The sequence below is a fragment of the Phaenicophaeus curvirostris genome, chromosome 2 (genome assembly GCF_032191515.1).
Source record: "Phaenicophaeus curvirostris isolate KB17595 chromosome 2, BPBGC_Pcur_1.0, whole genome shotgun sequence".
Taxonomy (NCBI): domain Eukaryota; kingdom Metazoa; phylum Chordata; class Aves; order Cuculiformes; family Cuculidae; genus Phaenicophaeus; species Phaenicophaeus curvirostris.
Genome location: NC_091393.1, coordinates 40,646,670 through 40,659,420, shown reverse-complemented (window position 1 = coordinate 40,659,420; position 12,751 = coordinate 40,646,670). Strand labels below are relative to the sequence as shown.

The 12,751-nt window shown below is 35.9% G+C and overlaps 1 protein-coding gene across 1 annotated transcript in view; it reads left to right on the top strand.

The window, feature by feature from the left end:
* Nucleotides 1-11,954, top strand: part of MAN1A1 (mannosidase alpha class 1A member 1) — a 157,751-nt gene extending 145,797 nt beyond the window's left edge. Inside the window, exons 9-12 of the mRNA XM_069851778.1 lie at nt 2,661-2,880; nt 3,695-3,867; nt 9,138-9,253; nt 10,603-11,954. Coding sequence (XP_069707879.1) covers nt 2,661-2,880; nt 3,695-3,867; nt 9,138-9,253; nt 10,603-10,729 — 636 coding nt within the window. The 3' untranslated portion in view covers nt 10,730-11,954. The remainder of the gene's footprint in view (nt 1-2,660; nt 2,881-3,694; nt 3,868-9,137; nt 9,254-10,602) is intronic.
* The last annotated feature ends 797 nt before the right edge of the window (nt 11,955-12,751 follow it).

Sequence of the window (12,751 nt, the reverse complement as noted above, 5' to 3'; positions counted from 1 at the left end):
GATTTGCAAGTCTGGCACACTTAGGGTTGTGGCTTCTGAAGGTTATTTGTATATATGGAAAGTTACTTGGATTTCATTTCTAGGTATAAATGTTCAGTTACCTAGCATGCCATTAGTAAGAGTATATACAACAGCATAGGTATTATCTAGCAGTCAGGGACTCATGATTGTACAAAGTATGACAAGGCAATTTGAAAGTCTGTTATATATACCTCGTAAAAAATAGCTTTAAAAAAGATGCTTACATAATAAAAATAACTTTAAATAGGCTTATGTACTAGTTCTTAATAGGATACATTTATAAATCTAAAACTATGTGCTTTACTAAACATGAATAATTAATTTGGAAATATATTTTTATTTTGTAACATCCTTAGCATCAATTAACCTCAATTTGTTAGTTTCTCAACACCAGTTTTTAGATTAATATTAAAATTTCCCAAGTGGAAGTCATCTTTTTGCAGCTTGAACTTTAATCTTGAGCCAAAAGAGACGGAAAAAAACTCTGAAAGACTAATTGATATTGCAAAGTCCATTGTTGTACCACAAGAATCAACTCTGGATAGTTACTGTAGTTCTGAAGATGCACGATTAATGGTGTTTCCGTCAGGTACAGCAATACTTCATTCTATCTTTGGTTAATTCTTCACTGAAAAAAAATTGCAATATAGGTAAACGTAGTCATCAATCTATTTTAAAATTTGCTTAAATTTTAAATAAACTCTGACTGAACAGCTAAGTGACTGGTAGAGTTGCCAACTATTGTCGCAGTTTCTGATTTGGTGAGAAGGAGACATAGTGCTGAAACTTTGAATGAAATGTCACAAAATGAAAAGTTTTTAATTTCTGAGCTTGGTTTTATGTAGCTTATTTTTTAGGATGCCTGAGTAGACTGAAATCTATGTGTTTTTAACAACAAGGCATCCTATTATAAAATATAAACCATCAAATAAAAATGCGAACAGCACTCTGAGGAATTCTGGAAGATTTCCAGTTATTTCTGTCTTCTCAAAAATTTTGCCTGTTTGTGCATTAATACATTTTGTAGGTTCTTAGAACTCAATTTTTCAATAATAAATTCAAATATTTTATACCCAAATGAGCACAAAGGACGTGTTTTAAAGAACGTTATTTAAAAAAAAAAAATCTAGATATTCCACTACTAGTTTCCCAGCTTGACAGAAAAGCTTTTTTATAGGTTCTTGGAATACACAGCCACCAATTAGCTCGGCACCAGTGGCATCTGTGGTTTAGATGTTCGTGGAAAGTGTTTTCCCACCTTTCTCCTTTCATGTTTAATTTCTCTTTTTTTAGGTTAAATTATGCAGGATTTGTTTAAAGCACAGGAATCTTCATTAATTACTGCTGCTTTAAAATTTAGGCATGCTTTTCTGTAGGTACCTAGTAATAAAAACATACAATCAAGGAGAGTACAGAGGGGTGGAGAAGTTTTCTGTACCAGTAATGGGTCTGAGGGTGGGCTGAAAACATCCTTAGTAAATGCTTTGCACTATTATTAGTGGAAAACAAAGTGTAGTTTTCAATGTGACGTTCTTGGCAAAAAAACTCTACTTGGTGAGTACCAATTGTACAATTATTCTGCTGATGCTTCTAGTTTAGAGAAGATTTTTCATGCTTATAAAAACAGCCTCTACAGATGTTTAAATGGGAAGAAATAGCTACAATCAATACCATCTCTTTATAACTACTTTTCAAAAAAACCTGCCTTTTTTATTAATAGTTCTCTGTACTGATATTTTATTCATGTTTTCTTCTCTTGTATAATGCATGTTGAGTACTGTTTCTGGATCTTATGATTTCAGTAGAATAAACTTAGAGCACTGCTCGATAACTGAATATATGATAGTATTTGTCTCCTCTCCATTACCATTTAAAGAGCAATAGCTTACTTTCTATGCGGGTTTCTAATTAATTTGTTGTTCTGCATCTCCTCTATTGTTTTAATTTTGTTCTTTACACAAGGGACGGCTGTTTTGCTGAATTTCATAATCAATGACCATAAATTGCTAATGGCAGCAACTCCTCTCTGTTTTTTTTTATTTGGCTTAGTTATTTTCCTAGAAATCTCAGTGAGACTGTACTCTTTGATAACTATGGAGGAGTCCAGTCTGGTAGGGGAAACTCACTGGACTTTGGGAGTACCACGTAGACTCAAGGGCGTAACATCATCCAGTGCACTCACTGAGTCAGGTGTTTTGAATATGAGTTATGTCTGCATGTAATTGACATCAAATAATATCAGTAACCATATCCTTTAATTCAGAATTATGATGGGAAGTGAGGAAGCTGAAGTTTTAGCTGGTTACCATTAAAAGTGAAATTACCTGAACTTGCTGAAACTAGATATGAAAAGAAATAAAATACTTTTAAAATTGAATTGAGTTTTTTAGTTCTTTTCAATATTTTAATAAAATGTACTCCATAACTTGCTCAAAATTGTAGCAAAATTAATCATCATTACTGAAGTATGCTAATCTGTGTTGGTTTGGCTGTTCTGGGAGGTTACGCTAGCTCATGTTATCCATTTTACTTTATAAGTAAAGACAGTATGGAGGAAAAACCAACCAACATGCAAGACAACTTTGTCCTTTGTATTTTACCAAATGGTACCTTTGGTTTGAAATCACATGCTTTTGCAGGCCATAGAGACCCACCTCATTCGCAGATCAAGCGGGGGGCTGACATACATCGCTGAGTGGAAGGGTGGGCTGCTTGAACACAAGATGGGACATCTCACCTGTTTTGCTGGAGGCATGTTTGCTCTCGGAGCAGACGGAGCACCTGAAGACAAGACGGGCCATCATATTGAGCTTGGTGCTGAAATTGCTAGGACTTGCCATGAGTCCTATGATCGTACAAGTAAGTGCTGTATTGCAGAGCTTAGCTTCACAGTTTGACTTTGGGAAGGCAGACGTAGGTATTTTTACATAACATTGAATGAAACTTGCATGACGGTGAGAACTCTTCGTCCTTTATGAACAAATGCTGCTTTGCTCTAAGCTTAACTTTAAGAATGGCTGCTCTGTTCTATAAATAATTTCTGTGCACCTGAATCATATCTACTCACTCTTATAATTAACATGACAGCTTTTTTTTTACTTTGCAGATTTCTCTATAGCCGAATACAAATAAGAGAGGGAGCCTGTTCATTTATGCATCAATAAAGCTATTAATCATTTTTTATGCACAAAAAAATCTTTTATTCACAGTTCTGTTGGTACAATGTTGCAAACGCTAGACGTGCACAAAGGAAGTGGATTTCTGTACAGGAAATGTCTTTGGATTCTTTCATCTTCTTATAAAAATAATACTGGCAGCATTTCAGGTCCCAGAGTGGTTTTTCCAGTTTGATACAGAAAAGTAAATATCCTCATCTTTTAAGCAAAATTTCACATTGCTAGTTATATGAAGTCTTCTAGGATGCAAATTAATAGTGTCACTGTTCATATTGGAACTGCTGTTTAAGGCAGTGATGAAGAACAGCTCTCTCCTATTCTGAATTATTTACAAAATATTTCAAAAAGAAGGTGCTGCAGTATCTTTCAGAAATTATACACCTTTTGAGTAACCTGGCTTTGTGCCACATGAAAGGATAGTTGACTTGGTAGGTTACAGAATTTGAAACCTTTTTTCTTAATGCCTTTATTGTAGCATGTGTTTTTATATTGGCTAGGCATGAAACTGGGACCAGAAGCCTTCAGATTTGATGGTGGTGTTGAGGCCATTGCTACAAGACAAAATGAAAAATACTACATCCTACGACCAGAAGTCATAGAGACCTACATGTACATGTGGCGGCTCACTCATGACCCAAAGTACAGGCAGTGGGGATGGGAAGCTGTAGAGGTAATGTCCTATTGAACTTTTTTCTTATTAAATCCTAATATCTTGTTAAGTGAGCTGTTAAGCGATACCTGGGTATTGTTTAGTAGTCGGAGGGTAAATATTGATTTTAAATCAGTAATAGCAACTCAGATTTCTGGAGATTCATTTACTAAATAGATAAACTAAGATCTTTTTTGACAAAACCAAATACTGCTGTTATTGTATATTAGACAAATACCTTGTGGTTTCTCAGATCAGGGTCGTATTTGGATGTACTACTCAAGTTGTTGAGTATTGCTGCATATGAGTGCAAAGTGAAAAACGTGTCAGATTTGAGCCTTGGACATGGAAATAAGTTTTATGAAGTGTATTTTCAACAGTAATTGTACAAAGGTGATTTTAATTAAGGTGATGAGGACCAAGATGAAGTACTAGATGGTACCAAACATTTGAAAGATGGGTCACTTCCAAAAAGCATAGGTCATCTGGACTGAACCCCATTAATGATAACAATCTTTTCTAGATTTAAGTTTCTATGTCCCACCAGCCTTTGAGTCATGTTGAGCCTAGCTATTTGTGTTTGTGTAGCACAAGCCTTCTTAGAGGGCAGATTCTCTACACTGCAGAAACTGGTTTGCCAAATCCATTGTTTCCCCTTATTTCAGTGGTTAATCACTCTTACTGTTAAGAAATGAGAGCCTTTGGATTCACCATGTTTGTTCTCCAGCTATGAGTACTTATTGCACTTCTAGAGTTCTCTTGAGTCAACATTGATGTTGCCCTTGCTCAATGATCTGCCTTTCAATTTTTGGAATTTCTAATCAGACTTAGATCTCACAGAAGAACATTATTTTTGCAGCTCTATATACTTGAAAAATGCAAAAAAAAAAAAAAGGCAAAAAGGAAAACACAACTCCATGCAATGTTTTATTCACACTTTGCAGAGTTATCACTTTCCAGGATCTCAAAAATGTCCTTTTTGTCAGTCTGTCCAACACCTCTTGTTTCCAGGAGTATATGATTATAACTTTCTTGGATGAACCTACACCTTTGTATAAAGTTGCTCTGTACTGTATGGTGTAATTTCTTGTTCTCATGGGACCCTACTAGAGAGCTGTTAGTGGCTTGTGACTCCATATACCTGGCAGCAATATGACATCTGCCAGTTACTTGGCTCCCTCAACAGCAAGCAAGATCTGTAATTGTATTGACTATGCACTGTGTGAGATACTGAATGTATCTCTAATGTTGTGTCAGTGTTGTTGAGTTTTGTGAAAAAAGTGTGTTTCGAGTTTGGTAATTAGATATTCCTGAAGAATGAAATTTCTGGTAAAATCTGTTTTTCATAAAAGAATAGCTACTAGCATTAACTATGCTTCTATTCTACAGCTCCTCCTTGTTTGAATATTCATGGCAATTCCATATCTGCAGTCAACACTGCATTCAGCTAAGTAGACTGTAGTTATTTAGGACATTTTATTTGCCTCCCTGAGGCACTGGCTCTATCAGTCCTGAAACAATGTGATTCTGACTTAATGATTCCAAAGCAATTTTTTTAAAAAAAAACAACAACTCTTATTTTGAGTGCTGTTCCCTTACTTTTCTTCTTTGCTAAAACCATCCATAGGGTTACATTTTACTACTGGAATCTTCCCAGGCAGATTATAATTGGAATATTTACAATGGCTGTTTGTGGAAGTCATCCCACCGGGCTTCAGCTAGCCAAGTGTTTCTTTTCCAGGAGATGTTTTTCCTGACTCATTGTTGCTGTCCACAGTGATAACATTGTTATAAACAATTGAAATATTTTCCTTGTTGTTATTCCTTACCCTGTTGGTTCAGTTTATGTTGGTTTCAAGTTTGTACACTCGTTTACCTTCTTAGTGGTCCCCATGTGTTCACTGTTTAACATTGTTGTGGTTCCTCTCATCTGGCTCTAACGTGGTGGATTGGAGCCCATGTGTGGGAGATGCAGCTGGTCCCATTCTGTACAGACCCATCTTCCACTGTCCTAAGGTGCAGTTGCATGTTTCACAAAAACAAATCTTATAGCTTCACAGAAGTCAGTTCTAAGTTTCAAAATTCCTTCTTTTTTTTTATTCTCTCTTTTACTTGATGTTTATAGCCTGTACAGCTCCACCTGATACTGTGTTTTTTGTTCCAGCACGTGTCATGATAGCTTCACTGTTTCAAAAATCCCGCTCCCTCTTGCTCAGAGAGCACATCACTCCCCCATTTTGGTCCTGGGAAAGTCCCTGACCACAGATTATGATTGATTTAATACCAACATCTGTTCCAGGAAGAGGAAGCTGAGGTTGAAACAAGAGAAAAAAAAAAGGGGCAACAATCAGACCACACGTTGTTGCCCAAAAAAATTGTTCTTCAGGTGTTACAAGTTCATTTTCAACTCATGATGCTGGTGGCAATAAGAACTCATTTCATTTGTTTTGCAGTGCCCTTGCAGTAGGAAAGGAGGCTGCCTTATGGGTCATGACTTCTAAACTCTGCAGGAAGTCTATTAATTCTTTCTCTAACTTTTGGAGACATGCTCATTTTTCTTTGGAAACTTGCTTTGATGCATTACTCTGAGTCAAAGAATTTTGTATGTATTTCAGCAGTTGGAGAAAATGCAGCTATGACCAACATCAATATCCACTGTTACTAAGTTAGAAAGGTTTTATCAGTTTAGCTCTGGAAAGTCTCCCTTTCTGCATTATAAATTTCTACATTTTGAATTCATAACTCTTCTTTTATTTTTTCCCTTTATGATACTTTGAGACTATCAGCCAGTTTTCACTGTGCTTGAAATGTGCTTGATGTTTTCCATTACTCTTGCATAACTGATCTTAGCCACCCTCATTTTCTGAGAACTACTAATTCAATACGTGTTTGACTGTTCTTCCTGCCCACCACTCCCCACTGTCCATGTGAACATCACTGTACTCAGGAACTGCAGGTATGGGCACGAAAGGCCACTATTGCCAGTTAAAAGAGGTTGACAGCCTTTTTATCATACTAATGCCATACGTGAATGTCATATTCCTTCAGTTTAGTGAAAAGTAGCTTTGAGGGGTAAGATATTTCACATCTGCATCAATTAGCTACAACGATGGATAATATGGAGCAAGTTAACCTCTTAGTTTCCATCACAGCAGGTTGTTCAGTTGCCTGCATGGTATCTCCCTTCAATGAACTCCTAAAGAAGGCACAAACTACATGTTGAAACACATAAACCTCAAATGCAATTTGGTTTTATTTTACTTCATCCTATTTAGAATGCAGCTGTTTCCTTGAATAATAGCTTTATCCTTCAAGTTCTCCTTCTGCTGTGCCTCAGAAAACATAATCTTGTGTTTGACATTGAAAATCTAAACACAGATTCAGCATTTTGAATTCATTGCAGGTTGAAGTAGACAAGAGAGAAGGACTACCAGCCAGGGGAAATTACTTGTTAAAACTTAAGTATATTTGTCACTTAGTAAAAGTGTCCAGGAAAATTAAAGAACCTAAAGACACATAAGAAAAGACAAATAGGCCTGTTACATTTTAAAGGATCTCTCCCAGAGAAAAATCCCTTTTAAATATACAATAGGCAGCTTACTCTCCAGTGAAAACTATGGAGAGGCTGACATGCAAGCTAAATATATGCAGATAGCTTGCAGGGACTCCAGCAAAACCAAGGACATTTAGGATATCTACTCACAGCAAAATACGGATCTTGGACAGCCTTTAGAGCAGGTAGAGGTGATGGATCCCTCAGTAATTATTAGTGACTTCTAGTCCCATCTTTTATCAGAAAATGGTTATTCTGCCCATTTGCTTTTTTTAGATGTATCTTCTGCTTTTTCTTAGTTTTTTTGCCTTGTGTGGTTTCAAATGCAGCATCTTTCCCTAGATAAAATCTACACATCGTGTAAATCTCTTTAGTGATATTTGTTGTAGCTTCAGGAATTGAGGGAGTAGTTGTTTTCCGTCTCTCCGTTGGGGGGAGGCTGATAAAGCTCCAGGTATTTCTACCTGAAAGTTGCTCCAATACCTGTCTCCACAGCAAGCACCATGTAGTAATCCATCATGCATTCCATCATTTTCTTTGTGAGAATTATTTAGGGCTAAAGAGTATTTTCTGCGTTTATTTTGGAATAATGAGTTGTTTTAAATATAATCATCTTTGATTCTCTTCACACATTTACTTACTGCATAATAGCAGAGAGTTATTATCAAACAGAATAAGAAAAACAAAGAGGCTAAGAATATTTTCGACCTTGTTAAATAGGTCAATTATAAAGAAAAAAGATGAATTAATATTTTTAAATAAAGCAGTGATAAGAGAGCTAATATTCAAATAAAGTATTAGATGCAAGGAAAGAAAAGCAGAAAAGTTTATCAAATAATACAACTGTATATACCTTCTACAGTTCCATCTCCAGGTACATGTGTTTTGCCCTTGTGTATATACCCTTCGCCTGATCATTTTTTTCTTCTTCAAAATTAGCTGATCATATAGACCATTCCTGTGTGCAGAAAATATATTTTTACATGTAAAATAAGAAACAATCATTGGTTTTACACCTTTTAAGTGAATACACAGTTTCACAGTTTAGAAACTAGTAAGAGAAAACACATTCTTATTCTAACATGATACCTTAAGCCCAGCCATATGCTAGCTTTCCGCCTCATCCTGTGTAACAGAAAGCTTTTCAGAAAGGTAGCAAAAAAATAGTACCTTCTGCAGAAAAGAAATTCAGTTACAGCCATATATTACAGCTTTCCCATTAAAAAATGAAATAATTGCAAAGAGAAACCAAGCAACTTACATAGAAAATGGAGAGCTGCCTTTCCTTTTCCAAAACTATTTACAGGAGGTAAGGAAAAGACTGGTCTTTATCATGGCATTCGATTCTATCACAATTTTTAAGCAGTAAAGTATGACCAGGAAAGGTTTATGGAACACAATCTCCAGTGGCTGATGGACAAGCCTGTGAGAGAGAGGCAACTGTTATTCCTATTAAAAAGGAGGAAAAAAAAAACAAGTGAAAATCCACGTATCCTTCCTTCTGAAAACTGGTTAAAATTATAAACTTTTAATAATTTATCTTTTTTTTTCTCTTCCCAAGTGTAAAATTAGATATGTGTGCCCATGTCTTTTCTATTTAGGGTTTTATCTAATTTTCATCTCTTTATAAAAAAAAAGGTGGCCTTTTTTTTTTATAGCTTTATTGTCAAACAAAGTAAAACTGACAGATGATTCATTTTGTTAATCCCACTGTCTTTTCTTCCTCACTTCTCTTCAGGCCCTGGAAAAACATTGCAGAATAGATGGTGGCTATTCTGGCATTAGAGATGTTTATCACAGTCATGAAAGCCATGATGATGTGCAGCAAAGTTTCTTCCTTTCAGAGACACTCAAGTAAGTTAAGAAGGTTGATTTTCATTAATATGAATTAGTTTTATGTATCATCTTTACAGATGCATTTACCATTAGTACCCTTGACATTCATGTGACAAAATCTGACTGAAAGAGTAGAGCTTTTTCTGGGAGACAGCAAGCAAAATCACTTTTTTTTTTTCCCTTTTATATCAATAAACTAATTTCTGTGACTTCTGGAAGTTATCTTTGCTTCTGATAAAGGTACTTGATAGTCTTTGTTGAGAAATTACATCTCCTAGCTTTGATAGGGTCTAATTATATATGCCAACACTAGTGAAACAAATTGACTAGGCAGAAGGCTTATCAGGGCTGTGTTGTTTACTTCTCATTTTAAAAACTACAGGAAAAGGAAAAAGAAGTCAACTTGCATGGTAAGCTCTTATGGTCTGTTAAGAGGAAAAACAAAAGCTTTCATTATCTATAACCATCTCCTAAGTTTTTAATGAAATGAGGAAGTTTTGTCTTGGTCTCTACAAGTTTTTTTCTGAGAAAGTTGCAAAGATTAGACAAAAGCAATTGTGCCCTTTAAAAGACAGTGTAATACTCAAGTGAATGAAATAGCATAAATCTATTTATGTACGTGGTGGCATTTTTTGAAAGTGTGCAGCCTCCACTATATCTTTTAAATTAGCCTATTGGAATTAGACCAGGAAAAGCCTTCAGGGAAGAATGGTGATCAAGAGAAAATAAAATTTCATTTGCTGAGCAGACTTTCATCGCTAAGCAGACTTCAGTAGTCATGCTACTCTAGCTACCACCTTGTATCATGACAATAAATAAAATGTTGGATTTCTTTATTGGTTACTGCTGGGTTTAATAGACCCTATCTTAGTAAATGGCTGTCCAAGCTATTGGTCTAGTGCTAGTTTTCATCTTTAAAAATCCTACGCCAGAGGTTGTTCTTAGAAGTAAGACAGAATTGGACTACAGTACTTCCATTCCTACATCTTGATATATGTGGACTTTCAGGAAGAAAAAAATTACTATGGTTTTATACTATCAAAACAATATGTAATAAAATTACCAAAGATTAAATGGAAGTGAAGTGAACTGGTATGTAACCTTGATAGCCTAAACTTCTTTGTCCTCTATCAGGATAGGAGTGTTCTTTTGTTGGTCTCCAGTTGCCATCATCCTTGAATCCAATCTGAGTTGAGTAATCCCAAAGTTTTGTACTAATCATTGTGATGCTTATTGGTGTTTTGTGTTTGGTCAGCTGTTTCCATTGACCCATTCATCTAGGGAAACCAGGCATTTATGTTTTCCTGAAAACTATTGTAGCTTCACTTCCCTGATGTGGTCATGTTTCCTGCTTTTTTTCTTGCCAGGTACTTGTATTTGCTATTTTCTGAAGATGATCTTCTTCCATTTGAACACTGGGTCTTCAACACAGAGGCTCATCCTCTCCCTATTCTTCACAAAGATGATGAGAATAAAGAAGAAAAAGAGAAATAGATGAAGATTTTTGTTTCCTTCCTTACGTCTCTTTCCAAGACTTGGGCACATGATTAGGTTTTAAATTCCTGTGTTAAATTTTTAAATCAAGTGTTTTGCAGTCTGTTTTCTTTAACAGTAAATATTTATGAAAGGACCCCAACTCTTCATTCCTCTTATCCAGCTGGACCAGTTCCTGGAAGGGATATAGGACCTCTCTCCAGATTTTGTTAGGCTGCAGTATCACCTTGGCCAAAAGGAGCAGAGTGTCTGTGTGTTGTTTCCTTCATGCTTTTAATTTGACTGCAAAATTCTTTTCTCCTCTGTGAGGAGATGTCTGCTTTAAGCTGTAATATTTTGCCATGTTGCAAAAAGCCATATTGAATTACGTATAAAGAGCTTTTTTTTCTCTTTTTTTTTTTTTTTTTGTTCTATGTTAATTTGTTTTGTGTGTCATTCAAGACAAATCTTGTGACTGTGACAGCCTCTTCTTATGCGGGTCTATCATCATTTGGTAAAGTATCTGATGTATTACATTGTCAATGAGGTCTACATAGGAATATTTTCATCTCATGCAGACATAACTCTGAAACTGCGGTATACACTGAAGTTAGTCTAAACTTAGTTTTTATGAATTTAGCGCATTAGTTAGCAGACATTAGTTTTTCAGGTTTTGATTCGAATATCGTAATAGAATAAAATTGTTTCCTTCCTTTTCGAAGTGATGTTATTCTCATGTCTTTAGTCAGGCTAATATGGAGTAAAATAAGATAGTAATTTCATATCAAGAAAGGGAGTCTTGCCTTCTTTATGTATTTAGTCCAGTAGCTTTCGTCTGGTTGGATGGTAAAAACACAAAAAATACTGGATGACCTTTTCTTGGTAGCTGAGAATTATACCAGAACAATTTGTTCGGTTTTCTGGCACTCAAACATTCAGATAAGTTCAGACTTGACACCAGACTTGGTAATTTATTGTCACAGAACAATTTAATGTAGCTACATGAATAAAATCAGATGTCCAGATTCCTTGAAGAAAATTTGCCTCCTTAAAAAAAGGTAATTATTCAGAGCAGAAAATATCCAGTGTAGAACTCAAACTTTCTGAAAGCACCGAGTCTGTTTGCTCTGAGTGACAGAAATGCAGTGTGCTTAAAATTATTCCCTAGATTAGAGGCCTGGCTTACTAAGAAGGGTTACAGCTATGCCAAAAATGTTTTACTTTGTAGCATCACCAAAGGGAAAAATATTAGGCACAATTAATTCTTGTTTCTACTGAAGTGTAATTTGGAGTGGTTTACATGATTATTAAGTCTACCTAGGTTTTCATTTAATGACAAGATAACTTTGTTTGGAATAGGGTATAACACCTGGCTTCCCATTCTGAGAAAGCACATTATTCACTGATTTGACTGCAGCAAAACAAATACGGTTCTGAACAGTAATCTTGTTTAAAGGTATTCAGTAAGATAGCTCACATTTCCAGCATAGCTAATCACAGTAGAGGAAGCACATTTGTTTAGGCATTACAGAGTACATTTTTTTCTGTGCTGATAGATGTCTGTGATGTAGTTTTTCGTAAGTAGAAGCCAAGAGCAAAGATAACACTTTTGCATGTATTAGCCAGAGGCTGACCCATAAACGTGACCCTCTGGAGTCCATAAAGACAGCAGTGCTCCTCTGCTTCCCCTGCGAACAGAGAAGAGGGTATGTGCCGCCTGAGCTGCCAAAGACATTTATGTAGAAGGCAAGGCAAGAGGATCTGTGGTAACGCAGCACAGGACTGGCAGAGCTGTGCATTCCTACATGAATGGGGCTGAGCCTGCGCAACCCAGAGCTGGGAGAATGGATAGAAACGTGTGCATCTGCCTCAGATAAAGCCTGCTTACCTGGAACTGGTGCATCGAGTCAAGACTTTTTACTTTACTGCTTTTATTTTAAATTGTTATTTTATGTTTTAAAGTATGGATTCCCTCATGTCACAGTAACAGTTTTCTGAAATTAGAATCATAGAATTATAGAATAGTTTGGGTTGGAAGGGACC